The 24,750-nt window shown below is 35.5% G+C and overlaps 1 protein-coding gene across 2 annotated transcripts in view; it reads left to right on the top strand.

The window, feature by feature from the left end:
* Nucleotides 1-5,058: 5,058 nt before the first annotated feature.
* LOC149531485 (protein virilizer homolog) overlaps nt 5,059-24,750 on the top strand; it is a 131,402-nt gene continuing 111,710 nt past the window's right edge. For both annotated transcript variants that reach the window (XM_089811442.1, XM_089811441.1), the window contains exon 1: nt 5,059-5,516. In XM_089811442.1, coding sequence (XP_089667568.1) covers nt 5,442-5,516 — 75 coding nt within the window. In that variant the 5' untranslated portion in view covers nt 5,059-5,441. The remainder of the gene's footprint in view (nt 5,517-24,750) is intronic.

Here is a 24,750-nt window from a genome sequence, read left to right as displayed (position 1 = left end):
AGTTGTCTTTGTTTAGCTTGGGAACTTCTCTTTTGGACATCTTGATCTTCCTGCTGCTAGTACCTTGAAACAAATCAACAGTGAGCTCTGATACCAATTGTTAGAATTCTTTAGAATAACTGAGAGGGGGGGGGGGGGTGAATCAGTTATTCAAGGTCCAATAATGTCCAATCAAACTTTCTAATAAAATAGAAGTGAATTAGAAGTACTATCCTTTTCACTTTCTTAACATGCATAGAATTAAACATGAAAAGTAAACATGCATCACACCATAACACAAAGGATTTTGATGACCCGAAAACCCTCCAGGAATAAGAAGGTAAAACTGGGGTGGGGATGATACTCACGAAATAATTGCGCAATTGATTTCAACCACTTATGATGGTTTTCCTTGTTAAAGGCTTTACACACTGTCAGATGTGACCCTGTTAAAGGATTTCTACACCCTGTTAGGAGTGTGCCCTGTTAGAGGACTTAAGAACATTCAACTTAGAATGCCACCTTGTTAAAGGATTTACATAGAGCTGTTAGGCTCACCCAAGCCCATGGGATTTATAGTTACCTTCTCAAAAGAATCTATTATCCCTCTCTAAGGATCTCCTATCCTCCTCCTAAGGATCTCCTATCCTTCTCCTAAGGATCTCTTTATCCTTCTCCTGGGGATCCTCTATCTTTTTCCTGAGGCTTATCCACCTAGCTGTTAAGCTAACCTAACAATGTAGGATTTCAATATCTAATACAATGGTAAGAAAGTATTAGAAGGGTTTTGACCTGATAAAGATTGCAACCCTATCCTTGTAGATTTCAGATCACTCTTCAGTTCTTTTCTTTGCTTGGCTTTTCTTCCTTGCAGTGCTGACAGCTTGTTCACCCTTCAAGATCTGTCTCCTTGAGTTCTTCCACTCGTAATGCCAATGCACTCTTATGGTCGCTTGATCAACTCAGAGTCTTGATGCTCTGTTCGTACTCCTCATTGTGTCCTCTTCTTGACACTTCACACTAGCCTTCTCTTGGCTTCTTCGAATGACCACACTTATGACCAACTCCCTCTCACACATACTTGATCTTTGACCTGTAACTCCTTATAAAGAAGTTGTGTTCTTCATTTCCTGCTCAAATCTTGATTTGATCTGAGAAAATGATATTGTTTTCACTCCAAATTGCTTCTTCTAGAAACTTCATGATAAGTCCACCAGCATTCGCCTTGAATTGGTTTGCATGGTTTACATAGAATTCTGTGACATCTACTCATCATCCTTATCATCCAACTAATTCACAAAATTCAATGTAATAAACTTATCGTTACTGATCTGGCAAATCTTTTGACTTAACAAATAATGTAGCAACTCAGCATCATTGGTTTACTGATGCTCGGCTCCTTTTGTGTTACTCAGCTTCTACTACATTTACTGATGCTCGACACTTGAAGAAATTTGCTAGGCATCCATTACCTTTTTTTTTTTTGATGCTCGGCACCTGAAGTCTTTTCCTGAGTTACTCAACACTTGAACATTCTTGTATTACTTGGCACCTGAAGGATTGCTCGACACACACTGAAGTGAACTTGTTCAGCTTCAACTATGAATTCACTCAGCTCTAACTAGCTTGCTCGACTCTCTCAAATAACTTAGTTAAACCTTACATCTTTGATGTGTCTTAGTGTGTCAATTCTCTGTGTCTTAGAGTATGTCATCAATACACTATTTCATCAATGGCTTAGCTGATCCTTATACTTATTTTCAACATCATAACTTCAACCTTTCTCTAGGTGCCCTAGTTACATCTTATTGATTGCCTCCTCCTTGTCAATCAACCAATTGATAGTACTTGGATCACTTAAGCAATTGTCATTCCTGCAAGTAGCAAGTTTGACATCAATGACAAAACAATGATTGAAAACATTATGTACTAGTTCCATTATTCTTTATTCGTGATCCTTTCAATCATTTCCAACAGAAAGAGGATTTCTCGCGTGCTTCGTGTGATTTTGTATTAGCATCAAATTCAGGTAGAATCTCGTGGTTTATTGGCACAATGATTTCTATTCTTCGAATTCCTATCATCTTCATGTCTGATAAATTTGTTTTCAGAGTTTTATTTAAGATGAATCTTTCGTTGTAAATTTTATTGATATTCATATCAAATTTATCTGTATTTGAGAAATTGAGTTTTTAGAACCCCCACTTTGTGAATTTTAATCAGTTGGGTATTTTTATCGGTAAGGGTTTTGAAAAGAAATTGAATTATAGAATGCAAAACTCGACTGGTTCATTGGGTTTTCCCTATCAGATTTAAATTCATAATTTTTATTAAAAAAATTAAAATTGGGGGGGGGGGTGGGGGGATTGTTGTGATGTTTGTTTTGTTTTTATAGAACAAAATATTTTTAAATAAATTAAAAAAAAAAAAAGAGTGGGTGGGGGCCACCAACCCCCCACCCATCGTACTGTTGCCAGCGATAGACAATCGCTACTGTACACATCAACAATACATAGTACTGCTGCATGTGACAGACAACTACTGCTCTTGCTGCTGTGGCAGTCACCCATAAGGTAGGCCGACATGCCTTAAATGCCTTGTCTTTTGATATTAAATTTTATTTTATTATTATTATAAATTTAATTATTATTTGTTAATAGTTTTATTAAATATTAATTAATTAATAATTAATAATTTATTAATATAGTTAAAAAAAATTAGTTTAATTAAGTTTTAATTAATAATAAATATTATTTAATAAAGTTTAAATTTATTTATTGTTATTATTATTTAATGATTTTGATTTTTAATAAATAATTATTATTTTTATTGAATAATCAATAATTATTATTTTAATAATTTAATAAATAATTATTCTCAAATCATTTTATGATATTTAATTGTAACCTTTGTATTTTCACAAGTTAATGTTAATTGTGCAATTTGTTTTAAAGTGGGAAATGAGTTAAATTGTAAGGGGAAATTCGTAAACCTTATTAGTTCGAAAACTTACATTGAAATGAAATCTCAAACCTTACTGTTAACTCAAATTGTGTGTTTTCAAAATCAAACAAAACTGTGAAACTACGCTGTTAATTGTATGCTTTCTTATGTTTTGGGTTTGGGGTTGACCTAGAAGGGTTGACTAGTTTAGGATGCCTACCAGAGGCTGAGAGTTATTGTTTTGATGTTTACATATGATGTCATGATTTAGTTTATGTATACTTTCTTAGATCAGTCCTGTTAGGATGATCGTATTAGTGATGCTTGTACTTTGACCAGTGATTTCAGTACTTGTTGGTTGCTTGTTTAAGAACTAATGTATGGTATGTGGTCTTTTGAGATCTTTTTGTTTTACTGAGCTTAAGGTAGGTTATCTGCATGCAATGTCGGGAAGTGGCTTGCAATGGAGGCTGGAGCGCAAATAGGCTGCCTGGGTAACCCATTGTAGGTTGTTTAAATAAGTGAAAACATTACATTAAACAAGAGTAAAATGAATTATCAAGAGTCATTATTTTTCCTCGCCCATGCCTCGAGTGCTAGTACATACTAGGATGGGAGTAGAGAGGATGCTTGGTTATGACCTTGCTTTGTTAGTATGCCTTGTCAATATGAAAGGATACTAGTGCCGCATAGAGTCACTAGGGGGCCGGATTCCAGTCAGGCTGCTAGGGTAACCTTAGAGTTGACTCATGTGATGACACTTGTCCACTTACATAGTAGATATCCTACAAGGCATTGTTGCCTCTAAGTTTAGATGTCATTTGTGTCTTGGTACCTTTGAGGTAGATTACTTCTAGGATTTCCTTGACCAAGATGTTAGATTTGAATTTTGAGTTGATATCATGTTTGGGACTTGAGACTATCTCCTCAGTGTGGTGGGAGTGTGCTTTTTACTTTTACCATTGAGATCTGACAGTTTGATGACGTGGTTGATGTTCTTTATTTTGTATCTTCTTTCATTTTGTTCTTATGTACTTTGATGGATGGTTGTACTTTATTGTTTCTAGTTTCATGGATCTTACGAGATGATGTATAATCTTTCAGCCTTTCATACCTTGTGACATGTACAGTGGATGATTGTGAATTTTGATTATTGTGAACTGGCATTCGAGATCATTGTATATCATTTAAATAGATTCATACTTGTAATTATTCTTTGATGTTGATTTAGTATATATTGGATTTAGTATTAATTAAATTTAAATGTGATTCAACGTCATAAGATCCTTAAGGAGTCTAATCTGTTTATGTGTTGCTTGTGTTTGAATGTATGTTATTGCTTCCGCTAATTTATAACTATTGTTATATGTTATCTTTAAAAAAAAAAAATGTTTGGCAAACTTAGTGAAACTTTAGGTTAGTTCTTTTGGATCCCTTGGCGAGGCATTATAGATCCATGTGGGCTCTTTAAGAACCTTTCAACTTCACCGGTAGATCAAGGGTCCATTGATTTTTTATTAATATTTGAGTTTGATATATTTTGACTTTCTTATGTTTAAAGTTTATATTTTTTGGTTAGGTAATCCACATAAGCCTAGATTATTTATTATTATTGTTAAGATTAATTATTATTATTATGTGTTAATTACAAGTAGATTCGAACCCAAGACCTCCCACAATTTTCTGATATGTTGCAGACTCTTGCCTATGTTTAAAGTTTATTTTAGCAATTTGGAAAATAAAGAAATATATAGAGGGAAAATAAAATTAATTGTAATTACAAAATATATTTCAAGTCTTTATTTACCTCTCCATTTGTTAGGGTCAAGGTTATATTTAGAAATATAATTAGTTTTATGGTCAAAGTTAAGATTTTAAGTAAGGTTAGGTTGTTGATAATGATTTAGGCTTATGTTTTTAAATGTTTAAGGTTAGTATGTTTATAGTTTAGGTTATAATCTTATTTAGAATTAAAATTATGTTTATAGTTTTGTACCTATCATTTCTATTTTAACACCTATTTTCATAGTTTTACAAATATATGAAAATAAAAAATAAAAAATAAATTCTTTCTCACTCACCCTCTATATCTCCTCGGCATGATTCAGAAATATTGAATAGCTAATTACAAATTCAGTGTACGCCAAGATAGGATTGATTGCTAGTTAAAAATTTAAAAAACATATTTTTAACTTTTTTTTTTGCCCAAAAACAAGAGAACGGAGAGGAAGAAATAAAGCATTCTCTCAATCGATCATTTCCTTCCAACAGACTATATTTGGGGTTCGAACAGAGGGCAGTAACCAGTTATAAAACAAAACGGCAATAAATAGACAGGATTGCAGACAATGGAGTTGTGGTCTCTGTGATCAGTCTAGTAGCTTGAGTGCGAGACACACCGCCTAAATAAATTTTGCTCTGACTGTTGTGCCTGTGCCAGCAGAACTAGCAGCTCAAGCAGCTCATTCCTCTTCGACAGACTAAATGTGAAGCAACCGAAAGCTGTCCAAGAAATTGAAATGGGACGCCCAGAGCCCTGCGTTTTATTTGCCCAGTCTTTTGTTCATCCTCATCTCGACGAATATGTTGATGAAGTAAGCATTATAAACATCTATTCTTTCCTCTTATGTTTTGTTTGCTTTTATTTTGATTTTTCTGGGTTTGAATTTTATCTTGCAACGTTGAGAATTGTGATTTTTACGTAGAGACCTGTTTCTGCTTCCTATCAAGCATTTTTTTGTTCGCAAACCTCTGAGTATTGTACTTGTGAATGCGAATTCGCAAGTCGGTTATTTATTAAACAAAACGGTCAATGCCCTAAAACACTGCCAGTTTTTTAAAAGAGGGTGTAAGGGTGGTTGAGAAACTTGTAGTGAATACGCAAATGCTAAAAAAAGCACCGAGAGTGAGATCTCAATAAATTGCAATAACAAGTTTGAAACGTTGGAAACGACAGGGGAGAGGGCGCTTCGTAAAAATGCTGTAATTGTTTCCAAAAACAGGACTAATGAGGTTTAATTTATCATATGGTACGAGGCTGGTACTGTGGGCACCCTGTGTGGGGTAACATGGTAGGATGATTGGGACGCACAAGCATTCCGTTGAAGTAAGGGACACGCATTTGGAATGAGATTGTGCGCCGCCATATTGAGTGTGGCACAAGCAGTGTAAGCTTCTATATCATAGGGAGCTAAGCCTGGCTGCCTTACTAGGGTTGATTATGTTGTCCCTCTTCTTGTAGGGTGACATGGGCTTAGTTTGGTTTTAACCATGGACTTGTAAAAATAAGCAGATTTATCAAACATTCACAGCCTTTTAAATGCCATCCGGTTGTATATTTTTTCCATTTCAAAAATCTCATTAGGAATCTTCCTTTAACAAACTCCTTTGATGGTGGTGTTGCACTGCAGGACCTAGACTTCTCCATGGTCTAAATGCTGGGTTAATCACTTATATCACCCAAATACAGTGGCGACTTTACCTTTATGCAATTTTCCTTAAACATGCCCCTTGAGGGAGGAGCTGCATTTTAGAACCCGGACTTCCCCGTGCTCTAAATGCATGGTGGATTACTGTACAACACTCATTATAGCACTAGATCCCCTTACTGGGACTGCACTAACAAGATTCATATCTTTACTGTGTCCATGGAGGATTTTTTTTTCCATATACAAGGGAGCAAATCTATGCTGTCTCATATGGTATGTTTCTCCCTATTCACATCTTCTTACTGCATGTTCAGGGCACAGGACAGATCTCAGACGGAGCATATAAGTCATGCACTGCAGGATCCAGACTTTATGTGTTTTTAATGCCAGGTGGATCACTTTGTAACACCCAATTCTGGTAGTAGTTCATAACCTATTTTGTAAAATCAAAGAAACCTGACACTCAATTCACAAAGAATGACCCTGGAGCTTAGTATTGGTTCAAATGTTTTTTCACTTCTCAAGTCTAATTATTTTTGTTTAAAAATAAGTGCATGGTAAACTTTTCAATGTGACTGATGATTCTGGCATGACATGCCCTTTGGGTCCACGTGAAATGCATTGGACATAGAGTGATGAACCAGTGAGCCCACAAATGTGAGAACTCATCCCTCATGATAAAGCTGATGCCCAAAGCTGCAAGCACATTGGACCAGCAAAGGCACAAGTCTGTGATTGCAATGGCCCAATGGAGGTTTGAACTTGGGTGAGGACAACAACACCACCACCACTTAATTATCACACTGAGTGGTTAAGGCACGAAGAATGATATAATTATATCTTCCTAACCTTTTCTATTCATGGATACTGCCAACAATTTACAGGATCTAAGCCTATAAAGAAACTCAACAAATTCTCCTGGAAATTTGTAAAGTAAAACAATGATTGTTTTCCTGTTTATTCTATTCCAATCCTCTTGATTTGTTCATTCTGAGCCTTCATCATAGGATTTTTAATCAAACAAAGTTAAACTACATCTAAAACCCTCGTATGCTTTATGCTAATGCGATTATCAGTACCAACGGCTTCACAACCAAAAAATGTAACTGAAGGTTGTTATGGCCCTGTTAAATGCAAATAGATTGCAATATCTATTTAGAAATTGTATTCTACAACCAACACTCGATGTTGAGACACAAAATGATATTGACACAATCATTGCATATTAGTCATTCATAATAGAATCTTCCATGCTGCAAATGGCGAAACAATTATATGGGGTATGTGCTGGAGACTTTTTTGTTCTCACTTGTCTTTTCCTGATTTGTCATATTCTTTCAGATGATAGTCAGCCTCAGGTCACAACCTTTTTGAGGAAGAGCTTCCTGCATATCACACATAACAAGAAGTATTTAGCCGCTTCTAGTTTGCACAGAAACTTTAGTAATATATATCAGGTAACCTATGTCAGGAATTCTATCTGCTACATATCAAATAATTCATGTATATATCAAATTTTGAATTGCACAGTAATAGTTACAGCTGATACCAGGCACTAATATGTAAAATTAGAGTAATAGCGAGGTGGACTGTGACAGTTTAGTTGGATTATGGCCATCTGCTCACTGGGCGCCACTGGCCCATGGTCATCTACTTTTTGCTAACATTTGGTGATCTGCTTCTTGTTATCATATGGCCATCCACTCACCTTTTGCGTGGGTCATATTTATTTTTCTTTTGACCCACTGAAAAATCTGAAATATTTATAAGAACTATCATTTTTTTCTTCTTTTGAAATCTTATTGGGAACGACCTTTTCTTTTCTTCCAAGTACTTACATCATGGGGTTGCCTAAAAGATAAATGGGAAAGTACCAATTCACTAACTTTTTTCTGGCCTTTGATTTTATGACAGAAAAAGGTGATATGATATGAATGAATGAAAGATGTTAATAATGTCCACAATGCCAGAGTAGCCTATGGGATCCCCTAGGTGGCACACATCCTAAGAATACTCTTCTTCGATTATGCATTTTGATCACAAGGTTTGCTTTTCTGTCTCGCTGTGCTTCTTCAAACAGGGTACACATAAACTGCCTACTTCTAATATATCGACATATCTGGAACAGATATAATTGTATGCTGGGCACTCCATGATAAAATGTTTCTCTGTCTCTACCACGCCTCTATTGCAAAATAGTCATATCCTTTCTTCCCATTCATCCTTAGTTATCAACCATCTACCTGTTCACACCTCAAATGATGAGAACCAGTCCTAAGTTGGGCTATGATTATTTTTTGCTGCTATGCATGCTTTTTCCACATGATCTCCCATGAGGTTAAATCTTTTTTGCGTGCATGTTGTTTTGAGTCTTGACCATATGATATTCCTGAATTTATTCCCCACAACTTTTTTGTTTTTTCATTGATTTCTGTACATTCTCATATGTTAACCTCCCATTTTTTCATCCATTTGTTGTTTTGCTTCATTTATGCCTTCTTTCTCCTATCTAATTTCTTCTTGGTAATCAATTAGGCCAGTGGTGTTGTTCCATACTTTTATCATTCTCAGAATGAGACTCTGTAGCCAAAATCAAAGCGCTGAAGATCTCTTTGAGGCGAATTGCTAAACATTTCATATCCGTTTTCTACTATTGTTCTGAAATTATTTTTCCTGATGATGGGATGACTCATATGGATGAAAATTTTCGCGCGAATGTTTCTAGCTATGGTTGTGATCATGGCTTCCTGTAGGAGAGCACTGGTGTTGCAGTTTGGTGGTGTTTGTTTGCAAGTCACGGGCTGGTTTCTCCTGTTACGTGCAACACTAGGGTTGGAGATTGTCAAGTGCCTTTTACTTGTGTTACGCATGTGGATGTGTGAGATTTTGTACCTGTGTTTTTTCTCCAGCAACTAGGCTTCCTTTCCTTAAGCTTCTCGCGGTTTGGAGTTGTGTGCTGATGTTTTTGCTTGCGTTTGAAACCCTGCACTACTATGCTTCCTGATGACGGAAATGTCCACGTGGCTATTTCCATATGCCTTGTCTCTGGTTGTGATTGCCTGTAGTAGTGTGTAGGGGTGTTTGTTGCACTTTGTTTGGTTTCTTGCCCTTGGTTTGGTTTCTAGCTTCTTGTTGTTCCTGCTCACTTTTCTCTGTAATGAGCTTTGTTTGGGTTGTGTCAGGCTTCTTGATGCTTAGGCTTCTTTGTTGGGCTTCGCAGCGTTTTGTGCTACTACTGCGGCGGGAATTCTCAGCCTGTGATTGCTGCTGAGGTCTGATTCTTCCCTGTGACCTTTCATCTTCCCTGCACTCATTTTCAGTGTGAGTTTCTCAGAGGTTGAATAGTTTCAACAAACTTTTCTCAGTTGACAGTTCATTGATCACTGTTGGGTCGATTTCCGGTGTATGGAGGACATGCGCAAACTGAAATTAGCATACCATAGAAGAACTTCTCATATGGATTTCTCAGACAGATTATCTGCATTGGAGGAGGAGAATTAAATCCTCAAGGAATCTCTTCTTTCTCACACGTAAATACACAACACTCGAACTTCAGGTTTTCACCATTAATGATGAGGTGTCAAACATTAAACAACATCTTGATGAAAGTTCTATTCAGGCTACAGAGATTAAAGACACTAAAGAGATGCAAGATGAGCTCCTTAGCTGCCATAATGCGCTGAAAAGAAACACAGACTCATAGTTAAAAACATGGGTAGAAGTCTGCAATAATGAGAAACAACTGTAACAACTTCCTTTGGCGGGTGTTGAGGAGCTTGTTTAGTCCAAGCTTTTGAACAAATGGGCACAAAGAGTTGGGGAACTTAATCTGAAAGTTGTGGTCTCCCATCTTCCACCGCTAACCTAGCTGATAAGGCGTATGCCTTCCTTTATACCTTCCTTTGTGACCAGCAAGAGCTCTTTGAGATTATCATTGATAGAGCATGAATAGGGTATGAATCCACACTTTTTATCAGATTTCTCAATACATCAGACAGGCTACAAGTTCTAAGGGCTTGTAGAAAGCTCTTTCCTGTACTAGCTAAAATCTACCTCAATGAGGGTCTCACCAAGTCACAGGTTACTGAGCTTAAGCATAGGTGAACTTTAATTGCTGCAACCTGCCTTGAGGGTAAATGGGCAGTTATCTGCAACCTTAAGGCGGTCATTAGAGATTGTCCTCTACCTGGATGGGAATCCAGGTTGGCCCCCTAGGCCAAATGATGCTCACTGGGTGAGGACGGGATGGGGAGGTCTAGTGACTCTTTGATCGTCCACTATTGGAACGGTAATGATACTCTTTGGTCATTACTTAGTCTTTTTATGGATGTTATTGGCATTGTGGATGTTATTCTTGTTATTGAGATGCATGAGAGCCCGACCCATCCCCTTCCCAATATTCCTGGGTAGCAGTGGCTTTTTGTTTATTGGGATGAGGTCAAGTTTTTTTGGAGGTGTCAAGGGCCTGAGTGGGGTTGCTTGCCTCATCTGCGACCACCTTGTCAGCATGACGATTGTTATGCATTTTGACGATCTTGCTAGATTCATGTGGGTCTCTTCATTGCTGTTTGTTATTTCCCACTAGCTACTAGATTCATGAGATCTTTGAGGTAGACTAGACAAAGATCTCTTCATTGCTGTTTGTTATTTCCCACTAGCTACTTCTCCATATGCAGTTCATAGCCTCGAAGGTGACCCATTTGGTGACCTTTGCGATTGGATTGACAGATTCTCTACTGTGGGGAACTTGTCTATTTTAGGGGACTTCAACGTCCGTACTAGAGATCTTCGGGCTCCTTTTCATGATCGGCGGATTGACTCCCATTGCACTTCCAAGTCAGACAGTGATACAATAGTTTACAACGCTCCTCAGATGACATCGATGGCCCCTTGATACGGTATGGCAAACAGCTAAGTCACAAGGTTCGAATTCAAGTTCGAGTTCGACAACAATAAAATTCGGATAAAGTTCGACAAGGCTAAAAAGTTCGGGAAAAAATTCCACAATAAATTCGCCTCAAGTAAATATTTAAAAATAATAATATATCTAATAATTTATCAAATTAGTTTATCTATTATTTTCGAAAGAGAAAAGATGTTAAATTAATTATAATTCACAATTTTAAAAAAATTAATATTTAAATTTTTATCAAAACATTTAGACTTTTAGTAAATATATTTAATTTAAAAACACATTTTAAAAATCCATTTAATTTTTTTTATAGAATTTGTTTTAAAAACAAATTAATATTTAAACTTTTTATTAACATTTTAGGAAATATCTTATTTAAAAACACATTTTAAAAACACATTTTAAAAACATATTTTTATTTTTTTATAGAATTAGAAATAATGTAAAGCAAGATCATTTTATGTTTTCCATCAAATATCAAGAGTCCACTTTTATTCCGCGCCATTGTATTTCCCAGTTTGAACAGAGTTTTGACGACTTTCAGGAGTTCACATCGTTGCGTGAAATCCATTAACGTGGGGCCATGTTTTTGGGTGGTGATTAAATCCCTTAGCCAAGTGACAGGTGATATATCGCAGCGTTTTTCAACAAGCCCTAGCCGGACATTGCATTTTCATTGATGACTAAATCCAGTAAAAGTGCCCGTGGATATTTTTTAGAAATATCAATGCGCTTTTTGAACGCGAATTTAATAGCGAATTTGATCGAACTTTTTCTTAACATTGAATATTCGATGAATTTCGAACTTCATGTTTGATGTTCGCCGAACCCTGTGACATAGGCAAACAACTCCTTCATCTCTCTGAGTCTTTTGCTCTTGTGGTTCGTAATGGGTTCCCCTGCTTACTCCGATTTGAGTTATTTACCTGTCGGTCCCATTGTGGTGGCGCTAGTGTCGTTGACTACGTCCTTGCTTGCACCTCCCTTATTCCCCTTGTTAGCTGATTTTTTGTCTCCCACCTTCCATTAGTTGACCACTCCCTGCTTAGCCTCACCTTTCGTGCCCCTCTTGTCATCCCCCTCCCACCCCTGTCCTCCCTCCCTGCTCCTTTGTGTTGCCCTCACCTACCTGCACCACGTTTTCCTTCGTGGATGCCGATTAGGACCTCTTTAACGACCACCTCATAGTGTGCTCTTTGAGCCGCTCCCCTAAAGGACTTGTCTTGTGCTTCCACCATGTTTGATCTCATCTCTATGGTGATTCGAGAGTTTGCCGTCCTCTCTTTCTTGTATTTCTCTGTCCCCCTCATGGCTTGTCCCCTCTTGCCCCAACTTCTGTCCCTAGAACCATTGGTTTGATGATGATTGCAAGTCCTTCTAGTGTCTTATTTGCTCCACCTTCATCGATCAGGATCCCTCCTTCCCCCAGGTTAGGCTCTCCTACCATAGCTTCCTTTGTTGGAAGAAGCATCCCTTTTACTTTGAGTAGTGTAGGTCCCTTAGTTCCTCCCTTTGAGCCTCCTTGAAACACTTTTCATGTACACTATTTCCCCTTCACTCCGCTTTCCTCGCTGACCTGGACTTCAGCTCCCTCATCCACTGCCACATCTTTACCATATTCACCATTGACGAGGCCATTAGAGCCATGAGTTGTAGCAAGGCGGCTGATGAGGAAGGGTTCCAGGTGGAGTTCTCCAAGTTGGGGATTTTTTTCTTGGTTCCTATCATTCTGATCTCCTCAACAGAGTATTGTGTATTACCTTTCTGCTGTCTTGGTCTCACCATATTATCCACTCGATCCACAAGGGTGGGCCGACCCTTAATTGGGGGAACTATAGGACCATTATGATTGGACATACCTTTGCCAAACTTTATGCCATAATTTTGTACATTATTGTGTAATGTCCTTGGTACTGGCTTTATTGGCTTTGAAGGATAAGTGCTGGAACTTGCAATTGTCGTTAGTATAGCATAAACGATATATATCCAATCTTAAAATATGTTAGGAAAAAGATAAGACAATTAACTTTAACACCTAAATACCATTTGTAACTAGCCCTTCCTAATCCTTAGGGAAGAACTTCTCTCAGATCAACTAACTCTCTATTGAGAATTAATTCTCGATTAGGCAATGATCATATGAGAAATGCTTCTTTAAGGCCTCTGGGATCTCTGATCATTACTTGGTAGAGATCCCACCTCCAACCAAGTCTCTTCTTTGTCATATGCATATGATTAACCACTACAATATAGATTGTCCTTAAGAGATTCTTCTGCAAATCTCTTCCCTAGATTCAATTTCGAATCCGACATTCAAATTGTGTATGCCTTCTAATCACACCATCCTCCCTTTGGAGAGACTTAACCTTCCTAATGAATGTTCTCTGTCTAGGCTCTATTGGACCTTTAAGAAAGTTATGAATTCTCTTATGAATGTAATTCTTTACGCAATGTTTCGGTTCTTAATTCTAATGTATTTCATACCTTAATCTTCTATGAATCTGTAACCTATCTTCTTGTGCAACTCTTGATCAATAGTTTTCTGTGATTCACTTGGTGCCTGTGGTTTGTCCTTGCTTGTGCCTGTGTTACTTTAGAGACTTTGGCTATATGCTTTCTATTGTTTGGTATATTTGTCATTGATTGACTCCTTACTTGAGCTTGTGTGTTCCTAGTGTAGGGATGTTGAATAATGATACTATTTGTTTGGATTCGATGCCATGTGTGTTAATAATGCCTGGGGAGTCTGTATTTTTATGCTCTGTCTTTGCGATGTTGAATTGATGTGTTTGTTGACTGTTGTGACTCTAACTGCACTTGTTGTATATGGGCAACGCGACACTCATTACCTATTCCCTTTCACTTTGCACGATGTCTTTGATGTGGTTTATCTGTGATGCCTTCCAATGATAAATATTCCTCTGGATCTCTTCTATCTGTTTCTAGAGACTCTAGCTATACGCTTTCTATTGTTTGTTACCCACGTACTCTATGATATTTGTCATTGATTGACTCCTTACTTGAGCTTGTGTGTTCCCACTGTAGAGACGTTGAATAATAATACTATTTGTTTGGATTCAATGCCATTTGTGTTAATAATGCCTGGGGAGTCTATATTTTTTATACTCTATCTTTGTGCGATGTTGAATTGGTGTGTTCGTTGACTGTTGGGACTCTAATTGCACTTGTTGTATATGGGCAACACGACACTCCTTACCTATTCCCTTTCACTTCGCACGATGTCTTATTTGATCTGGTTTATCTATGATGCCTTCCAATGATAAATATTCGTCTGGATCTCTTCTGTTCGTTTTTGTTAGTTGGCAGATGCATTTTTATTCTATTTTTTGATGATAAATTCATTCACTTCGACCCTATATATATATATATATATATGTTTGACCAAATCGCGTCCCTTGAATTGGGGACCATTAGCTCATATCAGGAGTTTATAGTTTCAATCTAATTTGATTAAGGTTAGGCGACCATATTGGGAGTTCATAGTTTGCAATTTAATTTTGATAATATATTTTGAAATAGATTTAGTTGTTTGTGTAATGATATTGTGCCTAGATTAATTTATTATTTGTTTATTTTTTTTTATATTACACATGTTTCAAATATACATATTATTTCCTTATTTCCTCATTTATCATTATTATTATAAAATATGAATATCTTATGTAGGAAATTACATTCATAACTTATTACGGGGTTATCACAGTCCCTTCGTCTCAATTTTGCTTGTTCTCAAGCAATTTGAGGCTTTCTTCTTTTCCCCAAGTGGCATCTTCATCTGGCAATCCCTTCCATTTGATTGAGAATTCTCTCACAATGCTATTCCTTAGTGCCATTTATCTAGTATCAAGAATTGCTTCAGGTTTCAAGATGAGTTGTCCCTCGTCATTAAGTGAGGGGAGTTTTGCACAAGGTGCTATCTGTAGGTCCAAAACCTTTCTGAGTCTGGATGCATGGAATACATTGTGAATTCGACTATTACTAGGTAATTCTAACTCATAGGCTACTTCTCCAACTCTTTTGATTACTTTATATGGTCCATAGAATTGAGGTTTGAGTTTCTCTATTCCATTCTTCTTAATAGATGATTGTTTATAGGGCTGTAGTTGCAAGTACACTAGATCCCCTTCTTGGAATGATTGTTCTACTCTATTCTTATCTACATAGAGTTTTTGTTGATTCTGTGCAATATGCAAATTGTCCTTTAATTCTTTCATAATATCAATGTTTCTTTGAATGAATTCTTGTGTGCTGGGTACCTTGCTTTTTGGGATGATTATGCCTTCGAACGTGGTGGCTTCATATCCATATAATGCTTTGAAGGGACTCATCCCTATGGACACATGACGTGTTGTGACATAATTTCTTAGATATCCCTCTGTCCACTTATTCACTATCTCAATTTGACCATCGGTTTGTGGTTGATAACTATTACAAAGTAATTAGAAAATATTTGCTTATTATTAATAGTGATCAAGAGATCAGTTTATACAAGAGGCTGGACGATGTTTTATAAAGAAACAATCATAAAGATTAGAAACATTCTATTCTAGAAACAAAAAACTAAAAATTAGAAACATTCTAATATTTATAGAAGATTACAATAGATAACCATTAGATACTAAATAGAGATAATAGAAACTATATATTATCATAATAATAACTGGTGCTTGGAGTGAGTGAAGTCCTTGCTAGTTTGAGTAATTCTTGCCAAAATTTGCTGAGGAATTTGTCGAGTAACATGGATCATTTTTTTGCAAATGTATTAACATTACCAAATGTAATTGATGTGTACCAAATGTAGATTTGGATCTTGTATAAATATGAGAGGAGACATGTTTCTAAGGTTTAATCATCCTTTAATTAATATATTTAATAATAATAATTTGTATAATATATATATATATATATATATATATATATATATATGTATAATATATATTTATATGTATTATATATTATATATATATAAAATATATGATAATAATATATGTTATTATTACATGACTAAGTATATATGGTAAATGATGATTTACCAATAAAAAAAATGTATCTTAGATCAAATTAATCTAACTAAAGCTACAAGTTTAACACTACCTGTTAGTTAGGGAGGATTTATAGAACACATTATGTCTCAAGAATATGGAGAAATATCATCTCTATATGATATTTTTGGAGTGACAAATTTTAGGATATAAACATAAATCCATCAATTTAGATGTTATATTTCAATATAATCTAAAGTATGATTCAACAAGAAATATTAATCATATGATATTCATCATACGTATTCTTTTGGTATGTGCACTGGCATCAAATCCTTGATGCCTACCAAAAGAATATGTTATACCCTAGAAGGATACGAGTTCTCTGATTTCCAGCACCTTGGGCCAACAATTTAATATAGTCTATCAGATAACAAGAAATCACAATGTCATGGTCTCTATCATGACAAGTATCGTGATCTCCAACACTTTGGGACAACAACTTAATGAAGTTGGATCATGATACGTTAGTAATCATGACTTACAACACTCTAGGAAAACAACTCAATGGAGTCTGTCATGATAATAGGTCTACCATTTATAAGATTGTCACCTGTTAGTGAAATAGGATCGATTACTATATTTTGTAACTTGTAATAGCACTTGTAGATATTTATGTGTTTTCCAAGTTACTATATGAATGAATATATATGTGAAATAAAGAGGCATGTCTCTTTAATATATTAACTTACATTAGTTATAGTAATAACACAAGCAATATATCCTTAACATAATTTATAATGGTTATATATATATATATATATATATATATATATATATATATATATATATATATATATATATATATATATATATCACTCTTAATATAAGTTAATTATCCCATATATAATATTTGTCATATATTATATATCTCATATATATAATATAATTTATCCGACAGAATTATAACATTAACCCTCCCTCTTAATGAAGAAGGATAAAACACATAGATATTACACCTTAGGTAATATTTCAAAAATAATACATATAAGAAATCTTTGATCAAAAGATTTCTAGAATATGATATCATGTAAGTATTGGCCTATCAGAATATTAACATATGATATTCACCAATTACTATTTGATATCATATTTGGTAACATGAGCATTGGTCTATCAGAATATCAATCAAATGATATTCACCAAATACTCTGAGTAATGGCCTATCAGAACATCAACTAAATGATATCCACCAAGTACTCAATGTGGTAATGGCCTATCAGAATATCAAGGCAAGATATACACCAAGTACCGAAAATATATCTATACAAGCAACTTGCAGATAATCAAATTAATGATATCAATTGCTTAGTTGTTGATTTATAAGATAAAGCCTTTACATGAAACAATTTCGCAAAACTGAATCATGCTACAAGTTATTGTAAGGACGTCACTTTACAACAGCTTCTCCTAATACAAGTGATAATCATTTAGAAGTTGTCACTTCTTCATGATGTACATAGGGGACAGGCTCATACATGTATGATATCAAAAGTTTGCATGAAGTCTCCATGAATACTGTCAAGTGGTCTTGTCACAACATTCACCATAAAAACATATCAGAGAATAAGGTTTCTCCCTCTTAGTTTGATATCAACTTTTCTGACCTCTTAGCATAAGGTTCTCTCCGATGAAGTATCAGACTTCCTCTGAATCTATTATCATCCTTCTAACCTCTTGGTAGGAAGTCATGTCATGCTTCCTTATGTCAATGGTTATCCTGATAGCATAATGCCTTCCAGCCTACATACATGAGACTTTATCCTATGAATCATAGTCCTTTAGCTATTATAGTTTTTGACTAGTGGAGAATCCATCAATCGGCCTTCCAGCCTACATGCATGAGACTTTATCCTATGAATCATAGTCCTTTAGCTATTATAGTTTTTGACTAGTGGAGAATCCATCAATCAAGATCTACTCCTTCTGAACTAAGGTCATCAAAAGTTTGATTGAAGCAATTTTTATTTTCTGCTCCCTCTCTTTCTCCAAGGTTGCCTCTAATGAACTGTTAGACTCCCTCTAATAATTTCAATCATCAAGAATTTTTGCTTCAAGAAACTCACATTATCCAACCTAATCATCAGATGATTCGTGAATCCTAGATCACAACTTCTTTGGAGCTACTATCATAAGATTGAGTCTATACAATATTTGGTAGCATGCCTAATGTACCAATCTTCTTTTCCTGCAAGAATATTCTCAGAGACAAAGGAAAAGATCAAGGCAAATAGCTCTTTATAGTAATTATAGAAATACAAAATAAGAGAGAGACTACAATGAGTAGATACATGCAATACCCGAGGATAATAAATACTTAATCTAAATCATATTCATATACGACCTCCTCAAAAGACATAAGACCTCCTATGTTGCACATTTTCAAATGTCGCACATGAATATCTTATCGAAGCTTGGCAAAGGTCTCAATTAAATTTTGTTTGTGTTTATCCACTTCGTCTACCGTAGCTACACACCACTCGTTTCCATGAAATTCTATTGTATTAACCATATACCTTGGGACCTTGTTGAGTTCCATATGCACCTGAACTAGATGGATGTCCTCCGGGTTTGAACAGTTAGCCACCCAATCACATCCACCCCAACACAGGGCTTGTTAAAGATGCGCATCCCAAATTTGATCATTGACGGATAGCAAGCCATCTCAACTTTAAGGTAACCTTAGTTCAACATCAGAGATTTTGTCTATGTGGCACCCGATCACTATCCACTTGTTGCACTTGGTAATATTCTTTGCACGCAGAGTCATTGAGAGCTTCTTTCTATCATTATTAAAGTTTTGACTCCATGCCCTAATCTCTTTCCCTGGTCAGATTACTGAACAACTCTTGAAACATCAACTATGGTGTTATCACTATGGTCTTCTTTGCTATCTCACGTGTATACCAAATAAAATACGGTGATTCTAGATTTAGGTCAGAATCACGTAGGAGACCAAGTGACATAAGTGCAATGGTGATATCTCTCAAAAGATGTTTGAAAAAAAATTGATCCTCTGCTGACTCCTCCCTCAAGTTTTCAGTGGATCGCTTGTCCTTCTAAATAGTAGCAGTTAGTAGTAGCCCGTTTAGTGAATGTTTCACTCTACATTTTGCTCAAGGCAACCATCCCTATACATTGTCATCCTCAATATTTAAATAAGTTTATTTTCCAAATACATCGTAATCTTTGCCAATACGATTCTCTGATGCCAGTAAGTAGCATGTGAATTATAGCACTGCACTACATTTCATTTCATCCAACTTCCATCGTAGTAAGCAAGATAATGTAGTGAAACACTGTACGGAGAATCGAGTATGATAATAGATCTCATGCCAGTTGTACAGTTTACTTTGAATAAAGTAATGTTACCGTCTGCTCCATGCCAGAAAAGTAATGCTAGGTAGCTGAAGTGTGGACAAATCAAGTCACACCAAAGATAATGCAATAGCAACTTAGGTGCTTTCGCAAAAACAAAATCATGTGGAAGATGATTTTTCAATTCACTTATGGCAAACCATCTGGTTCTTGGATTCTCCATGGCTTCTATTATTACACTTGCAACCTGCTCTGATACTATGTTAGTGAAATAGGATTGATTACTATATTCTGTAACTTGTAATAGCACTTGTAGATATTTATGTGTTTTCCAAGTTACTATATGAATGAATATATATGTGAAATAAAGAGGCATGTCTCTTGAAGAGACATGTCTCTTTAATATATTAACTTACATTAGTTATAGTAATAACACAAGTAATATATCCTTAACATATTATAATGGTTATATATATATATATATATATATATATATATATATATATATATATATATATATCACTCTTAATATAAGTTAATTATTCCATATATAATATTTGTCATATATTATATATCTCATATATATAATATAATTTATCCGACAGAATTATAACATTAACACAATGGTTACCTTTTGTTTGTTTGTTATTATGACTTCCAACACTTTGGGACAACAACTTAATGAAGTCTGTCATGATAATAGGTCTACCAATATAAGATTGTCAGCTTACAATGGTTACCTTCTGTTTGTTTGTTACCATGACTTCCAGCACTCTGGGACAACAACTTAATGAAGTCTGTCATGATAACAGGTCTACCATTTATTAGATCATCATCTTACAATGGTTACCTTTTGTTCGTATATGTCAATGAAACGTCACCTTTCATTACATATCATATGCTAAATAGTTACCACCATGAACCAAGTTAGAGGGTGCTACAAAGGCTTTCACCTCAATCTCTCTCACGGAGAAGAATGCATTACAAGGAATTTCACTTAGAACTTCTCCTCATGGAGAAGATATCATTCACAAAGGATTGCACCTCAAAATTCTCCCTCCGAACAATGATCCTGGGAAGTCAGGTCCAGTAGTTACTCCCTTAGATGCTCTCTTCCCCAAGGATTTTGTCACACTCACTCTAAATTTGATGTCAATTTTTTGATTTTCTAGTGATAAGTCAATACTTCTTCATGACGCACTCAAGAGTAGGCCCATCAAAATCATGCAGTCACACACATGTATTTGTAGACTCCCTCTGAGTATTAATCTTCTAAGCTCAAGCGTTGCCTTCAAAGAAGTGTCATACTCCCTCTTAATGTAGAAGGTTACTCATAATCTCAATCATCAAAGCTATTTGCTTCAAGAGCCTCACTTTATCCAGCCTGATTACAACTTCTTTTAAGCTACTGTCATAAGTTGCCTAATGTGTCATTCTTCTTTTCCTGCAACATCAACTTCAGATACAAAGGAAAATATCAAGACAAATAACTCTTATAGTATGTGTAGAATTACAAATAAGAGAGAGACTACAATAAGCAAGTAAATATAATACTCAAGGATGATAAATACTTATCTGCACATTAATGTTCTTGATACAAGTTGCTTCAATGAAGGTCCATACTTGAATAAGATGATGTTTCTGTATAAACATTTGTCAACCAATGGGAATGAAACATCGGTTATTATTCCCCCCCACAACGTAAAATTTCCACTCGTTTCATCAATATTGTTAGTGATACTTAGTTCTCATGAACGATGATTTCATTCTATGCAATTCATATCTAGAGGAATGTATTGAAATTTTGCTTCCATGTATGATCCATCATTGCTATTATTCCTCATATCATCATCTCCTTGGTGTGAGTATGTAAAGTTCCTTCTATACAGTTGCTTGATTCTATCTGATTTTCCAATTTTAAGAGGGTCTTTGTAGTTTCCTTGTAGAATATTTCTCATCTTTAACTTTGATATGTAGTAGAGTTTACCTTGGTTTTAAGGAGATTGTATATGTTTTACCCTTCAGAATACATGTTTCCTCTATTTGCTTCCGCTCTTTCAAGGTTGCCTCTAATGAAATGTCAATTTCCCTTTGAATCTCAATTGCCCTCTTTTTTATTCAATAACATTCTCGGAGGAAAAGATCAAGGAAAATAATTCTTATAGTATGTATAGAATTACAAATAAGAGGTTGACTGTGTTGGTTCCCAAAACCGCAGATTGGAAATCCAAGAGCCTGCCACTTCTCCGATAGGACTTCTCAATCAGTTCTGGCCAACGAACGGGAATACTTCTTGATTCCCCTGCACTTCGGGCTCCGCTACACCCAGGCAGGTAAACCTTCACCTTGAACACTGACTACTCAATTCAAGGGTTTTCTATAGCGAATTTAAACTTTGCGAGTTCCTCGGTTGGCAAGGTCCTTCAACTCGATCAAAATGAAACTGAAATGTTGAATAAGGGTTAAATGTTTTGAACAATTTAATAATAATTAATTTGATGCTTGTAGGAGGAATATATAGATTATCTGACTTCAATAAAAAGACCAGTGCCTTTGCTCATCCGGGCGATAGAGTCAACTTCGGTGAACTTTTACATACAACTTCATAATGTTTAATGCACTTGTATTGCCAATAATTTTGATAATCCAGATGCGACAGACCAATTATAATGCAATCTTTAAATTAGTCCAGATTGAATTTTAACTCCACTGAGACAAACTGGACACAGCTGCGGAAACAATTAAATATTTCACAACACCTATGATGATCAAATTTAAAATGCTAACTGATCATGTCCACTTATCTGATAACAAAATCATATACAGAATTTTAAAATATAATTATGAAGGACGATTCGCTTGCAGTTTAAATCTCCATGCCATTAAAGGTAAACAAAAACATTTTTATTTTATTTAAAAAATAAAATAATGGACTTTATTACATAATCATAATATTGCCCTTATCTCTCCATACAATAAAATAAATATAAAATACTTCTCTCTAATTGAATAAAAATGTTCGGATATATTACAATTATCCCTCTTCCATCTTATTTCTCTTATTATTTATATCCTGTAATACCTAAAGAAATGGAACGTGACTTTTCAAACACAAAAGTCATTTCCTTTCTTAAAAGTAAATCACACCTTTTCAAAGTAAAATCTTTTAATTATATTTTATGCTTATAATGTCTTTGAATAAACTACGGCTTTGATAATTATTCTTTATCAAACATAAACTCCACAAATTATTTTGTCGCTGTGTCCCCATTGTCAACTTGTCTTCGTTTGATAATATAAATTAATTGCAAACAGTATATGCCTGTGCGTTTTCTGTAAAAGTTCTGGCATTTTATCATATGGACGACATGCTATTTCAACCCCTGTAGGGCGTATATGGCATTCCTTCCGCCGAATATCTTCCAGACGGATTGACACGTATTTCTGTCATTGGTTATGCAGAATGCGGAAGCCCCTTTTGACTTTCCAAACTCATATTAGACGCTGAAGACTCCTTACTTCATTGACGTCTCTTATGTTGTTAAGGACATCGCGATTTTTTTGAAATCTGGGTGCCGGCAATGACTTTGTCTTTATTTGCTGACGGCTATTATCACAGTTTAGTTTCTTGTCAATGATTCAAGATTTTAATGTGCTTTGACCAAATGGTGACTGCGTTGAGCATATATTGGAGACTCCACTTTGAGTGTAGCCTTTAATTCTGAATTCCATCTTACTCGCTGGATACTGGAATGGACTTGCGTACATGCTAACCACCTTCTGATATGCACTCATCTGAATACTTCAACGCGTGCTGATACTGTTATCCGTCTGATACATTCACGTCTCAATGCCTTCATTCGATGCCAGTTCAGCGTATAACTTTGTCATGTTCTCATTTGTTCTGAATTTCCAATATTCTAAGCCATGGAAAGACACGCCACCGGCAACCCTTATTATACAGAATCAAGGATACGACCTTACATTCTAAAACTGTCTCCATAATCACTTCGTCTTTAGGGCAAGCTATACTTCTTTGTTTTCAAATCATTATATCATCACCGGTAAATTTAGAGATCACATTGATATTTGGCATTGCCGTAAAGCACTTGCTATATGCACGATATCTTTTCTTCAATGCTTCTGAACTTTGATTGAATATTGAAATCATAGATGGTCGCTTCCAAATTTTAACCATATAATCACTGTCACGGCTCAATACAAATATTAATTTTTTATCCTGATTGCTATTTGGTATCATTGTATAAATTCACACCGCTATTGAATTACTGGAGTCACTTGGATTTCAGATTGAACACTTATTTCCATATAATGCTCAGTTGTAGCACATTACTTTCGGCCTTCCAGTATGTCGTCCCTGTACGTTTCATAGCAATGAACATTCCCACTTCAATCATATCCTTACTCATTCTGGATGGCACCAGTGTTTGAGTGTTAATTTCATTAACACGAGAGTATAATCTCTGAACTCTGTCCTGGGAGAGACTTTTGAAGACTTCCTTCCTACTATTATTTTGCCTTGTACATACTGCCCTATCGGCTTCAATTCCATCTCATACTCCTTGAATTAATAAAGTCATTATCTAGTTTCAACCATTGTATTAATTTACGGAGGATGATTTTGTCTTGCTGCTATAAAATTTTCTGCTCAGAGACTTCTCAGCATCAAGGAGACTGCCATGCATTTGATGTAATTAGTGAAGCTGTATCAGGGTCTTATGAAAAAGCTTTCATTTTAAATCATTATGGCTTGAGGTCCCGTTGCTTCCTTCAAAATTTCCACATTAAAACATGGCAGCAGGAGCAGAAGAAAAATAAAGAGACTGGAGCTTCCACATATCGATATAGAAACTGCAGCTGGGTGAAAGATTTTCATCATTTTATAATCTCTCATACATGCCAAATACATGCCTTTGACAACTCCTCTCATCCTTATTAATCTGTGTCAAATGCCATTCTGCAGGTCTGCGTAAGATTACTTATATTGATTCATTTCAATCCTTGACTAATCTCATTCATCAGTATCAATGTCTTTTGCACGTTCAATATTCTTTTGTAATCTCTGGATCTCAAGGCAGAAATGAAG

The sequence above is a fragment of the Cupressus sempervirens genome, chromosome 11 (genome assembly GCF_028749045.1).
Source record: "Cupressus sempervirens isolate cs-2001-9-10 chromosome 11, ASM2874904v1, whole genome shotgun sequence".
Lineage (NCBI taxonomy): Eukaryota > Viridiplantae > Streptophyta > Pinopsida > Cupressales > Cupressaceae > Cupressus > Cupressus sempervirens.
Note: the sequence above shows the minus strand (reverse complement) of the source record. Positions and strands in the feature narration are given on the sequence as shown.